Source organism: Pongo pygmaeus, chromosome 12 (assembly GCF_028885625.2).
Source record: "Pongo pygmaeus isolate AG05252 chromosome 12, NHGRI_mPonPyg2-v2.0_pri, whole genome shotgun sequence".
NCBI lineage: Eukaryota > Metazoa > Chordata > Mammalia > Primates > Hominidae > Pongo > Pongo pygmaeus.
In genome coordinates, this window is record NC_072385.2 from 63,287,102 (window position 1) to 63,310,381 (window position 23,280).

General features: G+C 40.1%; 1 protein-coding gene across 18 annotated transcripts in view; it reads left to right on the plus strand.

The window, feature by feature from the left end:
* The window catches only part of TIA1 (TIA1 cytotoxic granule associated RNA binding protein), a 200,176-nt gene that overhangs the window by 168,010 nt on the left and 8,886 nt on the right, over positions 1 to 23,280 (plus strand). For 4 of the 18 annotated variants that reach the window (XR_008500572.2, XM_063648599.1, XM_054475144.2 and 1 more), the window contains exons 2-7: positions 6,243 to 6,339; positions 11,590 to 11,688; positions 13,123 to 13,177; positions 13,350 to 13,382; positions 14,619 to 14,706; positions 17,817 to 17,892. Coding sequence is in view for 15 of the 18 variants with exons in the window: in XM_054475144.2 (XP_054331119.1) it covers positions 6,243 to 6,339; positions 11,590 to 11,688; positions 13,123 to 13,177; positions 13,350 to 13,382; positions 14,619 to 14,706; positions 17,817 to 17,892 (448 nt within the window). In the remaining 3 variants the exon portion in view is untranslated. Of the gene's footprint in view, positions 1 to 6,242; positions 6,346 to 11,589; positions 11,689 to 13,122; positions 13,178 to 13,349; positions 13,383 to 13,436; positions 14,098 to 14,618; positions 14,707 to 17,056; positions 17,123 to 17,816; positions 17,899 to 23,280 lie in introns of those variants that run through there. The other 14 variants (XM_063648601.1, XM_063648597.1, XM_063648596.1 and 11 more) reach the window with 11 other exon arrangements.

Consider the following 23,280-nt stretch of genomic DNA (forward strand, 5'->3'; position numbering starts at 1 on the left):
TTGCCCACCATCACACTTGGCTAATTTTTTGTGTTTTTAGTAGAGACGAGTTTCAACATGTTGGCCAGGATGGTCTGGATCTCCTGACCTCGTGATCGGCCCACCTCGGCCTCCCAAAGTGCTGGGATTACAGGCGTGAGCCACCACTCCCAGCTAATCCTGAAAATTTCTTATAGGCACAAGAGTCAGGTGAGAGTAGATACAGAAGAGATGCAGAGATAGTATACAGAGTTTTGTTTTCTGCAGGGGAAGGTTTTGCGGAAGAATGGCATGATAACCTTCATCTAGCATCCCTTAATGTTACCATCTTATATAACCATGGTATAATTATCAAAATTAAGAGATTAACACTATAGGCTTTATTCCAATTTTTCCACTGATATCCTTTTTATATTCTAGGATCCAATTCAGGAAAATACCACATTGCATTTCATCATCGTCTGTTTATTCTCCTTCATTCTGTAAGATGTCTTTCTGACCTTAACACTTTTTTTTCTTTTTTTAGAGGTAAGGTCTCACTCTGTTGCCCAGACTGGAGTGCAGTGGCACAATCATTGTTCACTTCAGCTTCCCAAGTAGCTGGAACTACAGGTGCACACCACCACACCCAGCTAATTTTTTCTTATTTTTTGTAGAGACGGCATATCACTATGTTGCCCTAGCTGGTCTCAAATACTGGCCTCAAGTGAATCTCTCACCACGGCCTCCCAAAGCACTGGGTTTACAGGTGTGAGCCACCACACCCCACCGACACTTTGGAAGGGTACTGTTTCTCCTGTTCTCCAAAATCACCACGACTTCTTTTTTCTTAACTTACTCTATTGGTTAGAAGTAAGTCACCGAGGCTAGCTCACACTCAGGAAGAGGAAGATTAAGTTATACTTCCTGGAGGGAGGTATATCCAAAGAATTCATAGTCATGTAAAACCACTAGTTCATTGGTCAAAACTTTTTTTTTTTTTTTTTTGAGACAGAGTCTCGCTCTGTTGCCAGGCTGGAGTGCAGTGGCATGATCTCGGCTCACTGCAACCTCTGCCTCCCGGGTTCAAGCGATTCTCCTGCCTCGGCCTCCCTAGTAGCTGAAACTACAGGCACGCGCCACCATGCCCAGCTAATTTTTTGTATTTTTTAGTAGAGACGGGGTTTCGCTATGCTGGCCAGGATGATCTTGATCTCCTGACCTGTGATCCGCCTTGGTCTCCCAAAGTGCTGGGATTACAGGCATGAGCCACCGCACCTGGCCCAAAACCAATTTTTAAGAAATATTTTAGGGGAGGTACTTTGAGGCTATGCAGATACCCTGTTTCCCCTTTTAAGGTTTCATCAACTAATGTGAGCTTCCATGGGTGGATCTTCCTATAGAAATTATTACTGTGGTGTTTTAATGGTGATTTTCTATTTCTCTCATTCTTTCTACATTTATTAATTCTGTAAGAAAAAACTATTTTCCCCTCATCCAGGATCCATTTAAACATTATTCATTGTATTTGGTTGTCAGTGTTTTTTATGTCCTTTTTTTTGGTGGGGGGGGCAGGGAGGGCAGTGTCTTGCTCTGTCACCCCGGCTGGAGTACTGTGGTGTAATATCAGCTCACTGCAATGTCCACCTCCCAAGTTCAAGTGATTCTTGTGCCTCCCCTTCCCAGGTAGCTGGGATTACAGGCATGCGCCACCACACCTGGCTGATTTTTGTATTTCTTGTAGTAGAGATGAGGTTTCACCATGTTGGCCAGGCTGGTCTCTAACTCCTGGTCTCAAGTGAACTGCCTGCCTCAGCCTCCTGAAGTGCTAGGATTTCAGGCTTGAGCCACTGTGCCCAGCTTTCTGTTTCTTTTATTTATTTATATCTTAGAAATGAGGTCTTGCTATGTTCCCAGGCTGGACTCAAACTCCTGGGTTCAAGGGATCCACCCACCTCAGCCTCTCAAGTAGCTGGGGCTGTGGGCTTGTGCCACCACTCCCTTTTATTCAAGAACAGTCATTTGTTGTTTTTGTTTTAGGACAATAATTTTTTGGAGAGACTGAGTTGTCTTATAAAATGTCCCACATCTGGATTCATGGAATTGTTTTATTTGCCTAATATCCTGTAAACTTAAATCTAATTTTCAGCTTGGTTAGATTTAGGTTAGACTTTTTTATGTACATATTTCATAGGTGATAGTGTGTAATTCATATTATGTATAGGCAGTGTCTCATTGGTCGTTGCCCATCTATAAAATAATTGAAAATTTTATCACTGGGTCATAGTGGTAACAGCCAAAGCTCTCATTTTTAAGGTAAGGTTTTCCCTTTGCAATTTATTAAGTAATCTATGTGATAACTTTGACACCTTGTGACTATTTCCACACCAGCTGTTCATGTAGTAGTTTAAGCATAAATTAAAGATCCTTGCCTGAATCAGTTATTTCATTAGGGTTTACACATTGTTAATTTAATAGTATCTTTCTACATTTATTAACTAGCATTCTTCTGTAAAGAAGAACTTTTCTAAACTAGAGCTATTAGATTACACTCTTTAGTAGGAGTTCCTACTTAGTAGGATAAATGCTTAATTCTGTCTCTTTTTCAGAATAAAGACTTGGTGTAGTAATAACTCCCAATACTGGTAAATTGCTGTTGGGTAAATGTTGCTGTTACTTTCTCTTTTGAGTACCATTATTTTAACTGATCGTTAAATGTCATTTGTTATTAAGACTCAGCATTTCTTCCTTTGCCATCTTAACCTTTTCCGAAGGCTTCGTGTTAAGCACTCAATATGTGTTTGTTGAATGGTAGATGGAAAGAAGAAATTGATTCCACACTTTGTGAGCATGTATGAATGTTTGCTTTTCTGGGGAGAAAGTCCATACCTTGTATCAAATTTTCTGAAGGGTACCTGAGACACAAATGAGAAACTACCATTTTGGGGAGACTGCATTTCCTGATTCCAGAACTGATAAACCTCTAACTCTGTAAAATGACGAGAGGTAATCTCATCTCAAAATCTCATTTAAAAACTTATTTATAAACCCTTTACTGGCCGGGCGCAGTGGCTCACGCCTGTAATCCCAACACTTTGGGAGGCCGAGGCAAGTGGATCACGAGGTCAGGAGATCGAGACCATCCTGGCTAACATGGTGAAACCCCATCTCTACTAAAAATACAAAAAATCAGCCGGGCGTGGTGGCGGGTGCCTGTAGTCCCAGCTACTCGGGAGGCTGAGGCAGGAGAATGGCGTGAACCCGGGAGGTGGAGCTTGCAGTGAGCCGAGATCGCGCCACTGCACTCCAGCCTGGGCGACAGAGCAAGACTCCATCTCAAAATAAATAAATAAATAATAAACCCTTTATTTTTTTTAAGAGATAGAATTTTGCTCTGTCACCTGGGATGGAGTGCAGTGGCATAATCATAGCTTACTGCAGCCTCTTAACTCCTGGGTTCAAGTGATCTTCCCACCTCAGCATCCGAAGTAGCTGGGACCATGCCATGGACATAGAGCCACCATGTCCAGCTAATTTTTTATCTTTATTTTTATTTTTGGTAGAGACGGGGGTCTCACTGTATTGACTGGGCTGATCTTGAACTCCTTGGCTAAAGTGATCTTCCCACCTTGGCCTCCAAAAGTGCTGGGATTACAGATGTGAACCACTGCCCCTAGTCTAAACCCTTTAAATGAAGATCATCATAGTCTTATGGTCTTGTAATGCACGATTTATATTTTTATTGATTACCAACTCACAATCTGTGATCTTTCTACTCCCTTTCACCCCTCTTCTACCGATCAGTAATGTTAAATGGAAGGTTTCTCATCCCACTGTAAGCATTCAAAACAACTGATAATTTACCTATAACTTTTCAAAAATGTGTTCATTGCATAACCAAAGTCTACCTAAATTGAACAAATAAGGGAAGTAATGTTAATTTAAAAATTGGGGGTACCAGCCTGGCCAATATGCTGAAACCCCGTCTCTACCAAAAATATAAAAAAATTAGCTGGGCGTGGTGACGGGCGCCTGTAGTCCCAGCTACGCGGGTGGCTGAGGCAGGAGAATCACTTGAACCTGGGAGGCGGAGGTTGCAATGAGCTGAGATCACAACACTGCATTCCAGCCTGGGTGACAGAGCGAGACTTTGTCCAAAAAAAATAAAAATAAAAATTGGGGGAACGTCAGTGTTCTTAGTAGTAGTAATAGCATAGAAGTAGAAGTAATTGCAATGCCTCTTAGCTTTGATGGTATATTTTTATTTTTATTTTTTTATTGAGATCGACTCTCGCTCTGTTGCCCAAGCTGGAGTGCAGTGGCACCATCTCGGCTCACTGCAAGTTCCGTCTCCCAGATTCATGCCGTTCTCCTGCCTCAGCCTCCCGAGTAGCCAGGACTACAGGCGCCCACCACCACGCCCAGCTAATTTTTTATATTTTTATTAGAGACGAGGTTTCATCGTGTTAGCCAGGATAGTCTTGATCTCCTGACCTCGTGATCCGCCCGCCTCGGCCTCCCAAAGTGCTGGGATTACAGGTGTGAGCCACCACGCCCAGCCTTTTTTTTTCTTTTTTAAGACAGTCTTGCTCCATCACCCAGGCTGGAGTGCAGTGGCATGATCGGGGCTCGTTGTAACCTCTGCCTCCTGGGTTCAAGCAATTCTCATGCCTCAGCCGCTCCCCAGTAGCTGGGATTACAGGCAGGCACCACCACGCCTGGCTAATTTTTGTGTTTTTAGTAGAGAAGGGGTTTCACTACGTTGGCCAGGCTGGTGTCAAACTCCTGGCCTCAAGTAATCCACCCTCCTCAGCCTCCCAAAGTGCTGGGATTACAGGTGTGAGCCACCACGCCCAGCCATTATTGTATAAGATATTTTATATAACTAATGATGATTCATTTGAGTGTTTTTAAAGCTTGTCTTCCTAAGGTAAGCCTGGAAACTTAGAAACAAGCAATCAATTTGCAGAACCATGACTAAAACAGACATGCACATACTAGCTTCCCCTTCACTAGCAAGGTGTAATATATTTTCTTTTTTCTTTTTTGAGACATAGTCTCACTCTGTTGCCCAGGCTGGAGTGCAGTGGTGCAACCTCAGCTAACCCAGCCTCTGCCTCCTGGGTTCAAGTGATTCTCCTGCCTCAGCCTCCCAAGTAGCTGGGTTTACAGATGTGTACCACCATGCCTGGCTAATTTTTGTGTTTTTAGTAGAGACAGGGTTTCACCATGTTTACCAGGCTGGTCTCAACTCCTGGCCTCAGGTGATCTTCCCATCTTGGCTTCCCAAAGTGCTGGGATTACAGGCGTGAGCCACCACACCTAGCTAATATATTTTCAAATAACATACTTGACATCTGTTTTCAAAGAGATTTTGAAGTGTTGGCAAACTTTTAAAAGTTACTCCCAAATATTATAGTTTAAGGCAAAGATCTGCCTATTTCTCAAGTTTAATTTTTAATGAACAACTTTAGAAACTGATAGAGAATAAGCAAATTAAAAATGGTAAATCAAGGGCTGGGCACAATGCCTCATGCCTGTAATCTTTAAGATTACACTTTGGGAGGCCAAGGCGGGCAGATCCCTTGAACCCAGGAGTTTGAGACCAGCTCAGCAACATGGTGAAACCCCTTCTCTACAGAAAATGTGAAAAAATTAGCCAGATATGATGGCACACGCATGTGGTCCCAGCTACTTGGGAGGCTGAGGTGGGAGAATCCCTTGTGCCCAGGAGGTGGAGGTTGTAGTGAGCCAAGATTGTGCCACTACACTCTAGTCTAGGCAACCCAGCAAGACCTTGTCTGAAAAACAAAAATAAATTGAGGTAAATTGAGCTGGGTGTGGTGGTTCCTCTAGTCCGTTACTCAGGAGGCCAAGGCAGTAGGTTTGCTTGAGGCCAGGAGTTTGAGAGCAGCCTGAGCAATATAGCCAGACTGTTTCTCTTTAAAAAAAAAAAAAAAAGACCGGGTGCGGTGTCTCACACCTGTAATTTCAGCACTTTGGGAGGTTGAGGCGGGCGGATCACCTGAGGTCAGGAGTTGGAGACCAGCCTGACCAACATGGAGAAACCCCGTCTCTACTAAAAATACAAAATTAGCTGGGTGTGGTCACACATGCCTGTAATCCCAGCTACTTGGGGAGGCTGAGGCCGGGGAATCACTTGAACCCTGGAGGCGGAGGTTGTGGTGAGCCGAGATCGTGCCATTGCACTCTATCCTGGGCAACAAGAGGGAAACTCCGTCTCAAAAAAAAAAAAAGGTAAATTGTTTTTCTTTGTGTTTCAGATACGTCGGTAACCTTTCCAGAGATGTGACAGAAGCTCTAATTCTGCAACTCTTTAGCCAGATTGGACCTTGTAAAAACTGCAAAATGATTATGGATGTAAGGGTATTTTACTTAGTTAACTTTATTCTTTTTTTTTTTTACACATTACTTAAAGCGATTGCTTGGAAGGAATTCTTAGTTTACCATGGTCTAAATATAGTATAAATTATTAGTTTACTGTAGTCTAAATATAGTTTTAGTTTACCATATTCTAAATTAATAGGGATTTTAGTGAATTTGTAATGAACCTGTTTTGACAGCTGAATTTAATTTGTTTTATTACATGATGGAAGATGACAATAGAACTAGTTATTTCTAGATCAGATGGGAACTATATATATGTGGGCTCTTTCAGGTGCATTGAGGCATCAGAAATGTTTATATGTGGTGTCAATTGGCTAATAAATTCAGCTCTTACAATTAAATTGGAAAACAGGTTTAAAAATAATAGGCATTTGGTATAGTGAAGGTATTTTTAACTTTATTTTTAAAGGTCATCATTCAAGTTTTTCTTGTATTTAGGCAATTCCTATTTATGAGACCTTAATGTATTAAAACACACACACACACACACACACACACACACACACAAACACAACTCATTCATCTAATTGGTGTTAACCCTGAATCATAATATGTATAAAAAGACATTTAGGGAACATTTACCCCATTTCCCTGGAGTCTTTGTCTCCTGGTTGGGGGGAAAAGACTTTGAATTTTTTTTTGAGACGGAGTTTCGGTCTTGTTGCCCAGGTTGGAATACAATGGTGCGATCTCGGCTCACTGCAACCTCCACCTCCTGGGTTCAAGCAATTCTTCTGGCTCAGCCTCCCAAGTAGCTGGGATTACAGGCATGTGCCACCACACCTGGCTTATTTTGTATTTTTAGTAGAGATGGGGTTTCTCCATGTTGGTCAGGCTGGTTTCAAACTCCCGACCTTAGGTGATCCACCTGTCTTGGCCTCCCAAAGTGCTGAGATTACAGGTATGAGCCACCGTACCCGACCTAAATTTTTTAATGGGAAAGGCAATGTTAAAGAGAAATCCTTTTGTCCCATGGTCTCTCCTTTCTGTAAACTTTTGGGTTGTTTGTTTGTTTGTTTGTTTGTTTGTCTTGAAAGACAGGGTATTGGTATAGCCACTGCACCCAGCCTACTATAAACTTTCAGTTTTCTTTTCTCCAGAAAAGACAATCATGTATGTGTGTATGTGTATCTGTTACCTTCTTTCCTGTTGTATTCCAGCTCATCTGTTTTTTACTTGATATTTTTAAAAGTAATTATTTAGCCGGGCACAGTGGCTCACACCTGTAATCCCAGCACTTTGGGAGGCCGAGGCGGGCGGATCATGAGGTCAAGAGTTCGAGACTAGCCTGACCAACATGGTGAAACCCTGTCTCTACTAAAAATACCAAAATTAGCCGGACATGGTGGCAAGCGCCTGTAATCCCAGCTACTCAGGAGGCTAAGGCAGTAGAATCATTTGAACCCAGGAGGCGAAGGTTGCAGTGAGCCAAGATTGCACCATTGCACTCCAGCCTGGGTGACAGAGGGAGACTGTCTCAAAAATATATATTTATCCAATTGGCTTTGATTTGTTGTCTTAGATCTTAAAATGTTGTCAGACCTTTGTTCTGATGCTGCAAAATCATCTGCATATTATATAGATGAAATCAACAAAGAGTTATGTTCTTTTATTCTATCACATTTAATACTGGTATGCCTTTGGATAAAGGAGAAAAAATCCCTGTACCCATAGAGAAAGACAGGAGGGAAAGATGGGGAAAAATGAAGAGGAATTTAAAACCAGTCTTTCCTTAATCTAGATCTCCTTACTTATTCCAATGGTAGCATTTATGGAAAATTTGCTGCCTGTCAATTACTTTAATACATTGTCACAAATGCTCAATAGAAACATAAAGAAGGTGTTATTCTCATTTCATGTATGAGGAAATGAGGCAAAGCAAGGCTGTAAACCCCAGTTGATTTATCCGAATATAAATCTTCTCCATTGGTTTGCCTGCTGCTACCCTCTCTCTGGCTGGTCATATATTTCCCTGGGGAAAGATCATTAGACAAAATGTTAATGATTGCCTTGGCTACAGAAAAAAACAGGTTAGCCTTTGCCACTTTTTATCATTTGTGGATTCTTATCGCTCACAAGCTTAGATTTTTATAATTGAAATCTAAATTCCAGTCTGTTCACATTCTGAGACTAATGTTCACATTTATAAATTTTATGCTTCCTGGACTGATAATATGCTGATAATATGTTTATATGCTTCGATTCTTATTTAAAAAGTTAAAGTTTTTTCTGCATATAAATTAAGTAAACCATATTCTTTTTTATTTATTTACTCTTAAATGCAAGTGACTTTTTCTTTTTTTTTTTTTAGACAGAGTCTCACTCTGTTGCCCAGGCTGGAGTGCAATGGCATGATCTCAGCTCACTGCAAACTCTGCCTCCCAGGTTCAAGCTATTCTCCTGCCTCAGCCTCCTAAGTAGCTGGGATTACAGGCATGCGCCACCACACCTGGCTAGTTTTTGTATTTTCAGTAGAGACAGGGTTTCACCATGTTGGCCAGGTGGTCTCGATCTCCTGATGTCATGATCCACCCACCCCAGGTTCCCAAAGTGCTGGGATTACAGGCGTGAGCCACCACACCCAGCCGCAAGTGACTTTTTCTAACTTCATTTCAGTGTTGCCTGTCAGCATTGATCTTGGTAATAGAATTCCCATTGTGTTTTATTAGTTTGAGTTATATAACATTTTTATTCTCTAATTTTTTTAGACAAAATATGGTCCCAATATATTAAACTTTGTCTTGGCCTTGTTGCTTTAAAATTTCTACAAGTCATTGCCAGTGACTCTCAAACTGTTAATTGTGGATGTACACAGTGACTGATGCCTGTAATCCCAACACTTTGGGAGGCAGAGGCTGGAGAATCACTTGGGCCTAGGAATTTGAGACCAGCCTGGGCAACATAACAAGACCACATCTCTTAAAAAAAATTAAGTAAAAAGTATTAATTGTACTTGAAATAAAATTGTATATTCCTCTATTTTAGTAGCTTTCTAGTCTTTTGAATTAGTTTTTTATTTTAACAAATCTGTTTAGGAGGCTATGGAAAGAATTTTAAAATGGCCTATAATGTCATTTGATATTTTACACTATAGGTGTAAAAATTGGAATTTTTTTCTGCTACTTTAATTTATAATTAAACATCCAGGTTCTATTTATCACATAGCCTCACCTACCTGGAACACCAGCAGAAAAGGGAAGTTTTTTTTTTTTTTTTTTGAGACAGAGTCTCGCTGTGCGCCCAGACTGGAATCCAGTGGCACAATCTCGGCTCACTGCAACGTCCGCCTCCCGGGTTCAAGTGAATCTCCTGCCTCAGCCTCCCGAGTAGCTGGGATTACAGGTGAACGCCACCACACCCAGCTAATTTTTGTATTTTTAGTAGAGATGAGGTTTCACCATTTTGGCCAGACTAGGCTCGAACTCCTGACCTCAGGTGATCCACCTGCCTCATCCTCCCAAAGTGCTGAGATTACAGGCATGAGCTACTGTGCCCGGCCAAGGGAAGATAATTTTTTTTTTTTTGAGACAGAGTTTCACTCTTGTTGCCCAGGCTGGAGTGCAATGGCATGATCTCAGCTCACCGCAACCTTTGCCTCCAGGGTTCAAGCGATTCTCCTGCCTTAGCCTCCTGAGTAGCTGGGATTACAGGCATGCACCACCACACCCAGCTAATTTTGTATTTTTAGTAGAGACAGGGTTTCACCATGTTGGTCAGGCTGGTCTCGAACTCCTGACCTCAGGTGATCAGCCCACCTTGGTCTCCCAAAGTGCTGGGATTACAGGTGTGAGCCATCACACCTGGCCGGGAAGATAATTTTTTTTCTTTTTTTTTTTTTTTTTTTTGAGACGGAGTCTGGCTCTGTCGCCCAGGCTGTAGTGCAGTGGCACAATCTCGGCTCACTGCACACTGCAGGTTCCGTCTCCTGGGTTCACGCCATTCTCCTGCCTCAGCCTCCCGAGTTAGCTGGAACTACAGGTGCCCGCCACCACGCCCGGCTAATTTTTTGTATTTTTAGTAGAGACAGGGTTTCACCGTGCTAGCCAGGATGGTGTCGATCTCCTGACCTCGTGATCTGCCCTCCTCGGCCTCCCAAAGTGCTGGGATTACAGGTGTGAGCCACCACGCCCGGTGGGAAGATAATTTTTTAAAGGCTTCTGAGCAAGCAAAAAATTGATGTCAGAAAGTTCACATTCTAAAACCTATTCTAAAATTTTACTTACCAGAGAATCTCTTCAGTTTTCAGAGCCTATTTACCTGTATTTTAAAACAGATTTAAGAAGGTTGGCTAAGATTTTCTGCTACTCAGCAAACTAGTAGCAGCAAGGAGCAATGTACATTTGTAGCAGTAAAAAGTAACTTATAACAGGGAGGGGATAGAAAAATCATAAAAAGCCGAAGTGAGACTTCAGAACCTAGGAGTTCAGTCAAATTTAATCTGTGTAGCTTGAACAAATGGTTATATGATGATGGGGTATGTGTAGCTATATATCCAGTTAGGATACCTAGTCATTAATATTAAATTATAGTACTATAGTATAACCTGTTGAAGAAAATAGCTATGTATAAAAGCAGTGTGATTTTAAGTGTTGGCTTTTTTTTTTACTTTTTAATTATTTTAGAGAGGATCTTGCTGTGTTGCCCAGGCTGGATTCAAACTCCTAGGCTCAAGCATTCCTCCCTCCTCAGCCTCCTAAAGTAGCTGGGACTACAGGAGCTCTCCACCAGGCCTGGCTGTTTACTTTTTTTTTTTCTTTTCTTTTTTTTTTTTTTTGAGACGGAGTCTTGCTCTGTCGCCCAGGCTGGAGTGCAATGGCGCAGGCTCGGCTCACTGCAACCTACACCTCCTGGGTTCAAGCAATTCTCCTGCCTCAGCCTCCCGAGTAGGTGGGATTACAGGAGCCTGCCACCACGCCTGGCTAATTTTTGTATTTTTTTTTAATAGAGACAGGGTTTCACCACGTTGGCCAAGCTGGTCTCAAACTGCTGACCTCATGGTCCACCTGCCTTGGCCTCCCAAAGTGCTGGGATTACAGGCGTGAGCCACCTCACCCAGCCTACTTTTTTAAATCTAAAATTTACTTGCGGAATAGACCATTCATTCTCCATGGCCTGATAACTTAGATGTTTACAACTTGGTTTAAGATTTTTTTTTTTTTACATAATTTTAAGGTAATGGGTGAATAAAGCTTAAAATTGGCTTTTGTGTTTCTTCTCCCACAGACAGCTGGAAATGATCCCTATTGTTTTGTGGAGTTTCATGAGCATCGTCATGCAGCTGCAGCATTAGCTGCTATGAATGGACGGAAGATAATGGGTAAGGTAAGCTGTCGTAATTAAAGAAGGTGACTTGCACTGAAAAAATTTAAGTTATATATGATTTTGTTTCCTTTTTAGAAACATTAAACACTTTTTTTTTTTTTTTTTTTTTTTTTGAGACGGAATTTTGCCCTTGTTGCCCAATCTGGAGTGCAGTGGCGCAGTCTTGGCTCACTGCAACCTCTGCCTCCCGGGTTCAAGTAATTCTCCTGCCTCAGCCTCCCTAGTAGCTGGGATTACAGGCACGCACCACCACATCCGGCTAATTTTTCATATTTTTAGTAGAAATGAGGTTTCACCATGTTAGTTGAGACTGGTCTCAAACTCCTGACCTCAGGTGATCCGCCTGCCTCGGCCTCCCAAAGTGTTGGGATTATAGGTGTGAGCCACCGCGCCTGGCTGAAACATTAAACACTTTATAGCAAAAGGTCAGTTATTGACATATAATATTAAAAAGGTAGGATAAAGCTTTTAGAGGGCAGAGGCTTGTATTTATGTTAGTATTTTCTTTTTTTTTTTTTTGAGTTGGGTCTCGCTTTGTCGCCCAGGCTGGAGTGCAGCGGCGTGATCTCAGCTCACTGCAAGCTCCGCCTCCCGGGTTCATGCCATTCTCCAGCCTCAGCATCTGGAGTAGCTGGGACTACAGGCGCCCACCACCACGCCTGGCTAATTTTTTGTATTTTTAGTAGAGACAGGGTTTCACCATGTTGGGCAGGATGGTCTCAGTCACCTGACCTCATGATCCAGTCTGCCCGTCTCGGCCTCCCAAAGTGCTGGGATTACAGGTGTAAGCCACCGCCCCCAGGTTTGTTTTTTTTTTTTGAGATGGAATCTTGCTCTGTCACCCAGGCTGGAGTGCAGTGGCACCATCTTGGCTCACTGTAACCTCCGCCTCATGGGTTCAAGCAATTCTTCTGCTTCAGCCTCCTGGGTAGCTGGGATGACAGGCACCCACCATCATGCCCAGCTAATTTTTGTATTTTTGTAGAGACAAGGTTTCACTCTGATGGCCAGGCTGGTCTTGAACTCCTGACCTCAGGTGATCCGCCTGTCTTGGCCTTTGAAAGTGCTGAGATTACAGGCGTCAGCCAGCAGCCTATATTAGTATTTTCCATGGTGGATTGTACATGGTAAATACCAGAATATTTGCTGAATTACTCAAGCTTGGATGCTAATGGAAAAGAATGAAAGGAAAAAAATAATATGGGTACTGTAGGTAGGAAAGGTTAATTGAATGATAACAGACACATAAAGATTAGGATTTGTCAACATTATTTGCCTAAACGTAGGTCAGAAGATTAAGTATTGAAACTTGACCAGAGCTGGTATCTCCTTCAGTGTTTCATCTTAAACAGATATCTTCCTGTGTGTTTATAGATGCAAATGTGATTTTGGGGTTTATTTTTGTGAAGTATAAATGTAAAAATTTTTTTTTAGGAAGTCAAAGTGAATTGGGCAACAACCCCCAGCAGTCAAAAGAAAGATACAAGCAGTAAGTATATTTTATGCTCTTTGAACATTTGTTTTTATTATACCCAGTAGTTTTATTGTAAAGCCTATAAACATCATACATGTTTGCAGTAATGTTTTGATCGTTATCCTAAGATATGATTGAATGTGTTTGTGTTAATAAATTTAAGAACAAATCTAATCTTTGTCATCAGGTAGTACCGTTGTCAGCACACAGCGTTCACAAGGTAATTGTATCTTCTTAAACATAAAATGAAATCTCTTGAAAGGGTATTCACTAACCACCTGAAGTTTTTTTGTTTGATATTTGGGGGAGGGGGGCGGGAGGAGATATTATTTCTATTTGTCTCTCTAGCAATACTTTTCTCCCTTCTCAGTGTTGACCAAGTATAGCTTGTCCGCTACTTTGGTGCTAGTTCAAGCTTTCTGACCCGTTTGGTAGCAGCTGATGCCTTAGAACTACTTTCACCAACTAAGGGGCAAAATACCCTCCTTTCCTGAGGTCACCATCTGGGCTTCATACCCAGATCTTCCAAATGCTTGAGTTGCTCCTCAAATTTTGTTTCCCAAAGAACAATCCAAAATGTTGTTTAAGGCCTGTCAAATATGGGTAACTTTTCTTTCCAAATATGCTTTGTCAAATTGATGTATGTGTCCATTTTAAAGTGTTGGTCCGACAATTTTGCATTTTTAAAGTGTTTCTTTTTTTGATAATTGTCTTTTTTAAAAACTTCAGATATGGGATGGTTATTTCTCTCCAATGCTTTTTTAATGGTTCTGATATAAAGTGAAGGGATTACTGTTTTCATTCTGTTGCCTTCAGTCTTAGTTCACTTGCACATGGATTCACATAAACTGAATGGTGTAATGTCTGGGCAACCAAAACTGTTGGCTTTTGAGAAAACTGTCAAATACTTTAACATCAAACTGTTGCAATGCAAGGTATTTCTTTGATTGTTCTTCACAAAATATGGTTAAACCAAGTATATATCATGTAGCTAGCTTCAGTAAATTGTGTTAACTGAGGCAAATCTAGTCTACATAATTCACAGTACCACTATTTTATTTTAATTTGTAAAGCCTTAATATAGTGGTAAACTGAATAAAAGTAAATAATTATTGTTAGAATGGTAACTAAGTCATTAAATTTTTTTGCAGAACTGAAACTTGTATGTTATTAGTTTATTTTCTTAGACCAGTGTAATAATTGACTGTAAATAGAAATATAAATGTCACTTTACAGTTAGATGTATCACAGTCGTTTCAGGAGAATTTTTCCTATATTGTTACCTTGATTCATTGTTTAAAATTGATAGGATTTGTATAGATATAGGATAGTGTTTTATTTATACTTTATCATAAGCCATAATCATTTTAAGAATACTTTATTGAATAGATTTTAGTACTTTTTAAATTCTAAAGTTCTATTTTTCTTTTCACTTCCCCTTCCTTCCCCTTATAAGATCATTTCCATGTCTTTGTTGGTGATCTCAGCCCAGAAATTACAACTGAAGATATAAAAGCTGCTTTTGCACCATTTGGAAGAATATCGTAAGTAACAGAAGATAAATAAAATCCTTTTAATTAGAAACAATTATATGTAGACATAACTTGAAAATAATTCTAATGTGAATTTTGTACATTAATTTTATAACTTGAATATAATGTATTACATTGTTTAGAGATCATTCAAGAAGTTAACAGCAAAAGATTGTTTTCCCATTGATGAATAAACCTTTGGTTTTCAATTATCTTAAAATCCTTTTTCAATTAGCATAGCTCTTTAGAGACAAATTTGCCATTGTACATGTTATACTTTCTTATATAGGTATCAAGCTAGCTTGGTGACAATCTTTAGTAAAATTGTGCTATAACGAAGGAATTTAGATCTGTTGGGTACTTCTATGATACCATGCATTTTGTGTTAATATATTTTAACAAAAAGAAACCTTAATGATTCAACTTAAAAAGCAGCTATTGAATATTATTTTCTAGATATTTACACCCTTTTAAAAAAACTGCTAACAGTAATAGTGCCTTAATAATATTTTATGAAGCACTGCCTTGCTTGCACTTGTTATTAATCATACATTTTAGGCCCTTATGAATAAATACCTTACTTGAGATAGCATTCATCATAGAAGAACTTTAAAATTTTGAAAAGCATGCCATATTAGAGTAAGAATAACAAGTTGTTTATAGTACTTTCTGTAGAGTAATTAGCTTAGAAAACTTCTTCAGGGTTTCCGCTTGCTCTGTTATTTTTCCACCTAGAAGAGTAGTAAAAAGGCAGTGCTAGCTGTGGTTTGGTTTGAACAGAGCAACAGCAGGGATGAGATGAGGAGACTGGAAAGTAAATGCCAGTAGTATTGGTGAATTTTAGGAGCTTTCGTTTGAAGAGTTATCATTCGTTGATTAGGGGGTGACAGTGCATGTGACCAAGGAATTACCAACTTGAAAGGTGGTCACAGAATTAGGGCTTATAAATGGACTTCTTTAAGATGACATTTTTCTTTGTGAGACCTGATCAGGAAAATAAGTATAGCTTTCATTTCTTGATTGTCCCTCTTAATAATATCTTAGAGTTTCAATAATAATTAGCTTGCTTTCAAATATCTGGACTTAGTCTTAGCCTTTGGCCTCTCAGGGGCTCTAAATCTCTATGCACAGTTTTGTGTTTTCATTTTGGTGTGGAAAATCTTTGTAAATTTTATCCTGTTGTCAGAGTAGTCATAGAACCATAAAAGGATAAAGAAGCCTGATCTAGATCTTTGCTGCTGCTTCTCCAGAGAATTTGTTCAGAGAGAAATAAATATGAGTTGAATACTTTTCAAGGCTAACGTTTTCTGAAACTTTAAGAAGAAAAAATTTTCTAACATTGTGAACAGATTAAGTAGCTATTTTATTAAATGCTTTGATTTTAATTGAGGTAGTTTTTTTGAAAACACGGGAATTTTATTTTGGAATTAGGCAAAGATTGTTTAACAGTTGGTGAGTTTAAGTTAAGTGACCTTCAGATTTTAGCAATTTCATGATTTACAAATCGTGGGTTATAATTTTTTCTCTTAAATATATTTCTGTGTCATATTTTTAGTCTGTAGATTTTCTTATGGTCCCATGATTATTGGTGTATACTTTTTTTTTCTTGGTAAGACCTTTAAGTTTTATGATTTTTGATTGAGATAATGTATAATGTTTGAGTTTTAATATATAAGGAATTAGCTTTCCTACATTTAAAGGAATCATTTGTCAGTCAGTAGCATATTTTCCTGATTTTTTGTTGTTGTTAAAGGAGATAAGTTGATAACTGTATGTTGAAGGGTTCTCATGATATTCTCTAAAAAGTGCAAATATCAGTGCTTGATTTATAGATGGGTAATAAACAGTGGTCTGTAAAAGCATTTAGTATAAAAAATATGGTACTTTCCCTTATATGCAGCCTATAAACTCTTCCTGTTCCTTGAGTTTAGGGTAGACTAACAAATTACAGCGTAGAAGAGAGTCAGCTACCAGATTAAATGCATGCGTACCATACAGATAATTTATTAAGTATTTTTGCATATTGAACATTGACTTACATTAATTTTCCCGTTTCACCACCACGTTTTTGTCATTTTGACCCTGAACACTTAATAAATCACTCAGATTGATCTAAAATATGCTTATGTATACTTTAATAGAAAATTATATTGCATGGCTTTCTGACTTGGGTTTTTGTTATAAAAGTGCCTGTTTTATTCATGTGTCCTGAGAGAGCAAGCATTGTGACATACCTGACTAACTTAAAAGCAGATTGCCTGTGAAGCACAATTTGAGTCCAATTTTTTGAGGTATGGAGTTTTAGCTATCATGGCTGGGTTTTTACTCAATCTCAAATAATAGGGCTCTGGTTATTTTGCAGAGTGTCTCTGAAGAATGGACAGAATTGCCCTGGCTAACTACAAGCTACGGTTCACAGTGGATAAATGTTGGCGTGCTTTTTTACTTTCTGACTTTTTAAAATTTTGCTTTTATATCTTGTAGTTCCAATCAATTTTATATGAATGCTATTATAAAATTCAGTGTAAAATCTTTTCTTGTGTAGCTTAAAACTTGTGTGTGTCTAGTATTTTTCTTCAATGATTTCACATTTCTGAAAATGTCAAGTTCTCAAAATTTAGACAAAAAGGGGGGTATAAATTGATCTGAAAAAATTAAATAGCTTAGTTTAGGGAATATACAACTTTTTCATTCTTTTGGTTTCCAGTTTTCTATTTTTTTTTAATGATTAGGTAGAATATAGTGTCAAATAAGTTATAAATTGCATGGTTAAAGAAAGCCATTCATCTAATGTCCTGTGAACTTTATAAGTGGTTAAGTAGTTCATGTGAGTAGCTGCTTTCACCATGCTTAATATTTAAAAGTTTAAAAAGTTTTTTGAAGAGAGAGGCAATTTCTGTACAATATAAATATACATATATACTTAAGTTATTGATTTGCATGTCTATAAAATTAAGCCTCATTTCCTGATACATGATAAATTTTGTAGAATAAAAGGTGAATTTGCATTAAAGGTTCACTTTAATGAAGGTGAAACATGAGAATGAGTTGTGTGTGAAATTCTCATTTGATATCCAGAGGACAGTTTGCAAACCTAAACTTCTGATTGTTTCTGATTTCAGAGATGCCCGAGTGGTAAAAGACATGGCAACAGGAAAGTCTAAGGGATATGGCTTTGTCTCCTTTTTCAACAAATGGGTGAGCTCAATGAGAAGTGCATGGACAATGCTTAAAGAGTAAAGAATGGAAACACTCCGTTTTAATTACTGATCTTTTTTTCGTCTGCTGTTTATTTTACTGATGATTAAAATAAACCCTCACTAGAAGATATCTTCTTCTGTTTTGTCTGTTTAACATTTATTGGCACCTGAGGCATGCAGAGTGATAAGATGTTTTCAGAATGTAGAAAGTAAAGTTGTTTAAATTATCAGCCAAAGGTAGATGTTGAAAATCTCATTTATGGATTTAATTCATTATCTCCCTAGTTTATATTCCCATGGTAGTTTAAAAGTAGCTAATAAAATACTGTGAGGAAGCCAGACGCGGTGGCTCACACCTGTAATCCCAACACTTTGGGAGGCCGAGGCGGGTGGATCACCTGAGGTCAGGACTTTGAGAAGAGCCAGGTCAACCTGGTGAAACCCTGTCTCTACTAAAAATAGAAAAATTATCCAGGCGTGGTGGCAGGCGCCTGTAGTCCCAGCTACTCGGGAAGCTGAGGCAGGAGGATCACTTGAACCCAGGAGGCACAGGTTGCAGTGAGCTGAGATCATGCCACAGCACAGCCTGGGCGACAGAGTGAGACCCTGTCTCAAAAAATAAATAAATAAAATAAAATACTGTGATGGATAGGAACTTTTTAAAAAATTATATATTACCCGGGCACAGTGGTTTATGCCTATAACCTCAGCACTTTGGGAGGCTGAGGAGTTTGAGATAAACGCTGGCAATCTAGTGGGACCCTATCTCTACACAATAATTTTTTATTTCACTTTTTTTTTTTTTTTTGGAAATCCCAAAAATTCAGCCGAGCCCAGTGGCTCACGCCTGTAATCCCAGCACTTTGGGAGGCCAAGGTGGGTGGATCACTTGAGGTCAGGAGTTCAAGACCAACCTGGACAACATGGCAAAACCCCATCTCTACAAAAAATTAGCCAGGCATGGCGACGCATGCCTGTAGTCCCAGCTACTTGCGGGGCTGAGGCGGGAGGATCACTTAAACCCAGGAGGCCAAAGCTGCAGTGAGTCGTGATCAAGCCACTGTACTCCAGCCTGAGTGACAAAGTGAGACCCTGTCTCAAGAAAAAAAAGAAAAGTTGAAAATTGTAAAGTATATTGAGAGGTGAAAACAATACAAGCTCAATCATGTACATGTCCCATCTACCAAAGATTTTTTTTTTCCTGTAAGATGAGAAAATAAAAATTAAGAGAATTTATTTGGTTCTGAAAACTTTACTATTAAGCATAGCATAATATTTTAGAAAGGTAGAAAAATACCTTCTATAATGGATTGATAGCTGTGATTAATTTGAGTTCCTTAGAGGATTGATTCATAGGTTTTAGGATGTTTTAGTGCAACTTAGGGAAATAAATTGGGGGTTTAATGGGCTAGGAACTCATTTTTCACATTTTTGAGATTGTGGACTATAGGGTTCTGCTATATAAAAATCACTGTTGAATGTGTATTTAGTATGAACTAGAGTCAAATAGCAAAGGATGTCTGTTGATAACCTGTGTATGGCCTCTGGAGTTAGCCAGAGATGTATACAAATTCTGACAACCATTATAAAACAGATGTAACTTTCAGTAAATAATACAATCTGGTTTTTTTTTTTTGAGACAGAGTTTCGCTCTGTCGCCCGGGCTGGAGTGCAATGGCGCGATTTTGGCTCACTGCAACCTCCACCTCCTGGGTTCAAGCAATTCTTCTGCCTCAGCCTCCCTAGTAGCTGGGATTACAGGTGCCGCCACCATGCACGGCTAATTTTTTGTATTTTTAGTAGAGACAGGATTTCACTATGTTGGCCAGGCTGGTCTCAAACTCCTGACCTTGTGATCCGCCCGCCTCGGCCTCCCAAAGTGCTGGGATTACAGGCGTGAGCCACAGCGCCCGGCAGTAAATAATATAATCTTCTATAAAATCTTCTATAAATTTAAATCTATAAATTTCAACTTACGTAAAATTTGTGATACGTGCTTGGCTCTGTTATGCACTGCTACAGCCCTGATTGCAATTACCCCCAGCCTCTCTTCCTATGTTCTACATGCTAGGAAGACCACAATACTGATTGAGCTTAGCTTCTCTTCCTACCCCAAAATAACTGAATGTTGCTGGAAAAAAACTGAGTTCAGGTGGTTTTGCTTCTAATTTAATGGTCACACACTTTAGGTGAGTACAGAGTACTGTCTCGGCAAACATGTGTTTCTCATTTTTCAACCACCAAACTTACATAAAATTCATCCACCTTCCCATTCTTCCTCCTATTATAGTACAGGAAAGGTCCTTCCTGTCAAAGGCAAAATCACTTATGATTGTGTCCCCACCTCTCTTGCCTTTTCAAGGACTTTGAGCCTATGCTGCCACTGCTTCATTGTGTTTTTTTGTTTTTTTGTTTTTTGTTTTAACAGCAGCTTTATTGAGATATAATTCAAGTATACAGTGTGGCCGGGCACAATGGCTCACACCTGTAATCCCAGCACTTTGGGAGACTAAGGCAGGCAGATTACTTGATCCTAGGAGTTTGAGAGCAACCTGGGCAAAATGGCAAAACGCCTTCTCTACAAAAAATGAGCCAGGCATGGTGGCACACACCTGCAGTCCCAGTTACTTGAGAGGCAGAGGTGGGGGAATCACCTGAGCCCAGGAAGTTGAGGATCCAGTGAGCTGAGATTGCACCACTGCACTCCACCCTGGACGACAGAGACCCTGTCTCAAAAAAAATTTTTTTTTTTTTAATTACACAATTCAGTGGTTTCTAGGTAATTCACAGAATTGTGCAACTATTACCAAAATAAATTTTAGAATATTTTTACCACCCCAAAAAGAAGCTACATGACTCATTAGCAGTCACTATCCTCCTTTCATGCCCCTCCTGCCAGCCCTGAACAATTGTCAATATACTTCCTGTCTCTGTAGATTTCCCTGTTCTCAACATTTCCTATAAATGGAATCATAATGTGCTGTTCTTGTTGCTACTGCTATTTTGTGTCATCACTCTATTCCTTCTCTACTGGATCATTCTCATCAACCTAGGATCTCTCTCTTTTTTTTTTTTTTTTTTGAGACAGGGTCTCACTCTGTCACTCAGGCTGGAGTGCAGTGGTGTGATCATAGCTCACTGCAGCCTCGAACTCCTGGGCTCAAGCCATCCTCCTGCCTCAGCCTCTGGAGTAGCTGGGACCACTGGTGTACACCACCATGCCCAGCTAATTTTTTTTTAAAAAAAAGGCCAGGCACGGTGGCTCACACTTGTAATCCCAGCACTTTGGGAGGCGGAGGCAAGCAGATCATGAGGTCAGGAGTTCGAGACCAGCCTGACCAACATAATGAAACCCCATCTCTACTAAAAATAGAAAAATTAGCCAGGCATGGTGGCACCCGCCTGTAATCCTGGCTACTCAGGAAGCTGAGGCAGGATAATCACTTGAACCCAGGAGGCAGAGGTTGCAGTGAGCTGAGATTACGCCACTGCACTCCAGCCTGGGCGACAGAGCGAGACTCCGTCTCAAAAAAAAAAAAAAAATTTTTTTTTGTAGGAACAATCTCACTTTGTTGCCTAGGCTGGCCTCGAACTCCTGGCTTCCACCAGTCTGCCCGCCTTGGCCTCCCAAAGTGGTGGGGTTATAGGCATGAGGCACCGTTCCTGGCCATCTAGTATCTCTTAATCAAAACCACTGTTTATCCTCACATCCCTTCCCTAACTATATCCCCATTTCTTGGCTATAATTCTGGAGTTGTTTGCATATGCTTCTACTTTACCTCCCATTCACAACCACCAACATAGATACATCTCTCTTTTTTTTCCACTTTTTTGAGTGAGTAGTTTTATTTTTTTCCTGAGGAGCTGTATCAAAGTATCATAAACTGGATGGCTTAGAGCAACAAAAATTTATTTTCTCAATGTTTTGGAGGCGTGAAATTCACAATCAAGGTGTCAGCATGTCCATGCTCTTTTGAAGGCTCTGTAGAAGAATCCTTTGTTGCTTCTTCCAAGCTTCTGGTGGTTGCTGGTAATTCTTGGCATTCATTGGCTTGTAGCTGTATAACTCCAATCTCTGCCTTCATCTTCACATGACCATCTTCTCTCTTTGTGTATCCATATAATCATCTTTTTTTTTTGAGACAGGGCCTCACTCTGCCACCCAGGCTGGAGTGTGGTGGCACAATCACAACTCACTGCAGCCTTGACCTCCCAGGCTTAGGTGATCTTCCCATCACAAACTCCTAAGTAGCTGGGACTACAGGTGTTGCACCACCATGCTCAGCTAATTTTTCTATTTTTTGTAGAGGCAGGATTTTGTCATGTTGTCCAGGCTGGTCTCGAACTCCTGGGCTCAAGTGATCCACCTGTCTCAGCCTCCCAAGTGCTGGGATTATAGGTGTGTGCCACCGTGCCCAGTCTAATCTTTACTTCTTATAAGGACTTGAGTCATTGGATTTGGGGCCCACCTTAATCCAATATAACCTCATCTTAATTACTTCTGCAAAGACCCTGTTTCCAAATAAGGCCATATTTCATAGATACCAGGGTGTAGGACTTCATATCGTTTTGAGGGACACAGTTCAACACATAACATTAGTTAAGCGTCTCATGGAGTTCGGACTGGTTAGGGTGATAATATTTGTTTCTTTTTAAGAATGTGCATTTCCTGCCAGGCACAGTGGCTCATTCCTGTAATAACAGAACTTTGGGAGGCCAAGGAAGGAGGAGGACTGCTTGAGCCCAGGAGTTAGAGACCAGCCTGGGCAACATATAGCAAGACCCTGTCTCCATTAAAAAAAAAAAAAAAAAAAAAAAAAGCCTGGCGACCTAGTCTGTGGACCCCGAATCCCTCCCATTGCCTGTTGCAACCAGTAAAGGCTGTTCCTACTATAGTAAAAAAAAAAAAAAAAAAAAAAATAGCCAACCCTGTTGGTGCATGCTTATAGTCCTAGCTACTAGGAGGCTGAGGTGGGAGTATCACTTGAGCCCAAGGAGTTCAAGGCTACAGTAAACTATGATCATGCCTGGATGACAGAATAAGACCCTGTTTACTTTTTTTTTTTTAAAGCATTTCGTTTTCGTATTTCAAGAAAGGTCTTGAATTTGCCTGTTCCTTCAGTAGTAGGTTAAGCTTACCTTTGATGTGTGCACACAAAAGTTACACTCCATTTACTTTTTAGTCTACTCTAAGCTGGTTTTACTCTCACTTTGTACCAATGCTACTCTATTTTCAAGGTCACCTCTTAACCTCTGTTTTCTTGGCTCCCTGGACCATACACTTTTGTGGCTTTCTTCCTTCATCACTGGCTACTCCTCCCTAGTCACCTTAGCTAGTGATTATTCCTTCATCCGTTTTTCAAGTTTTGCTGTTTTTCAGGGCTCT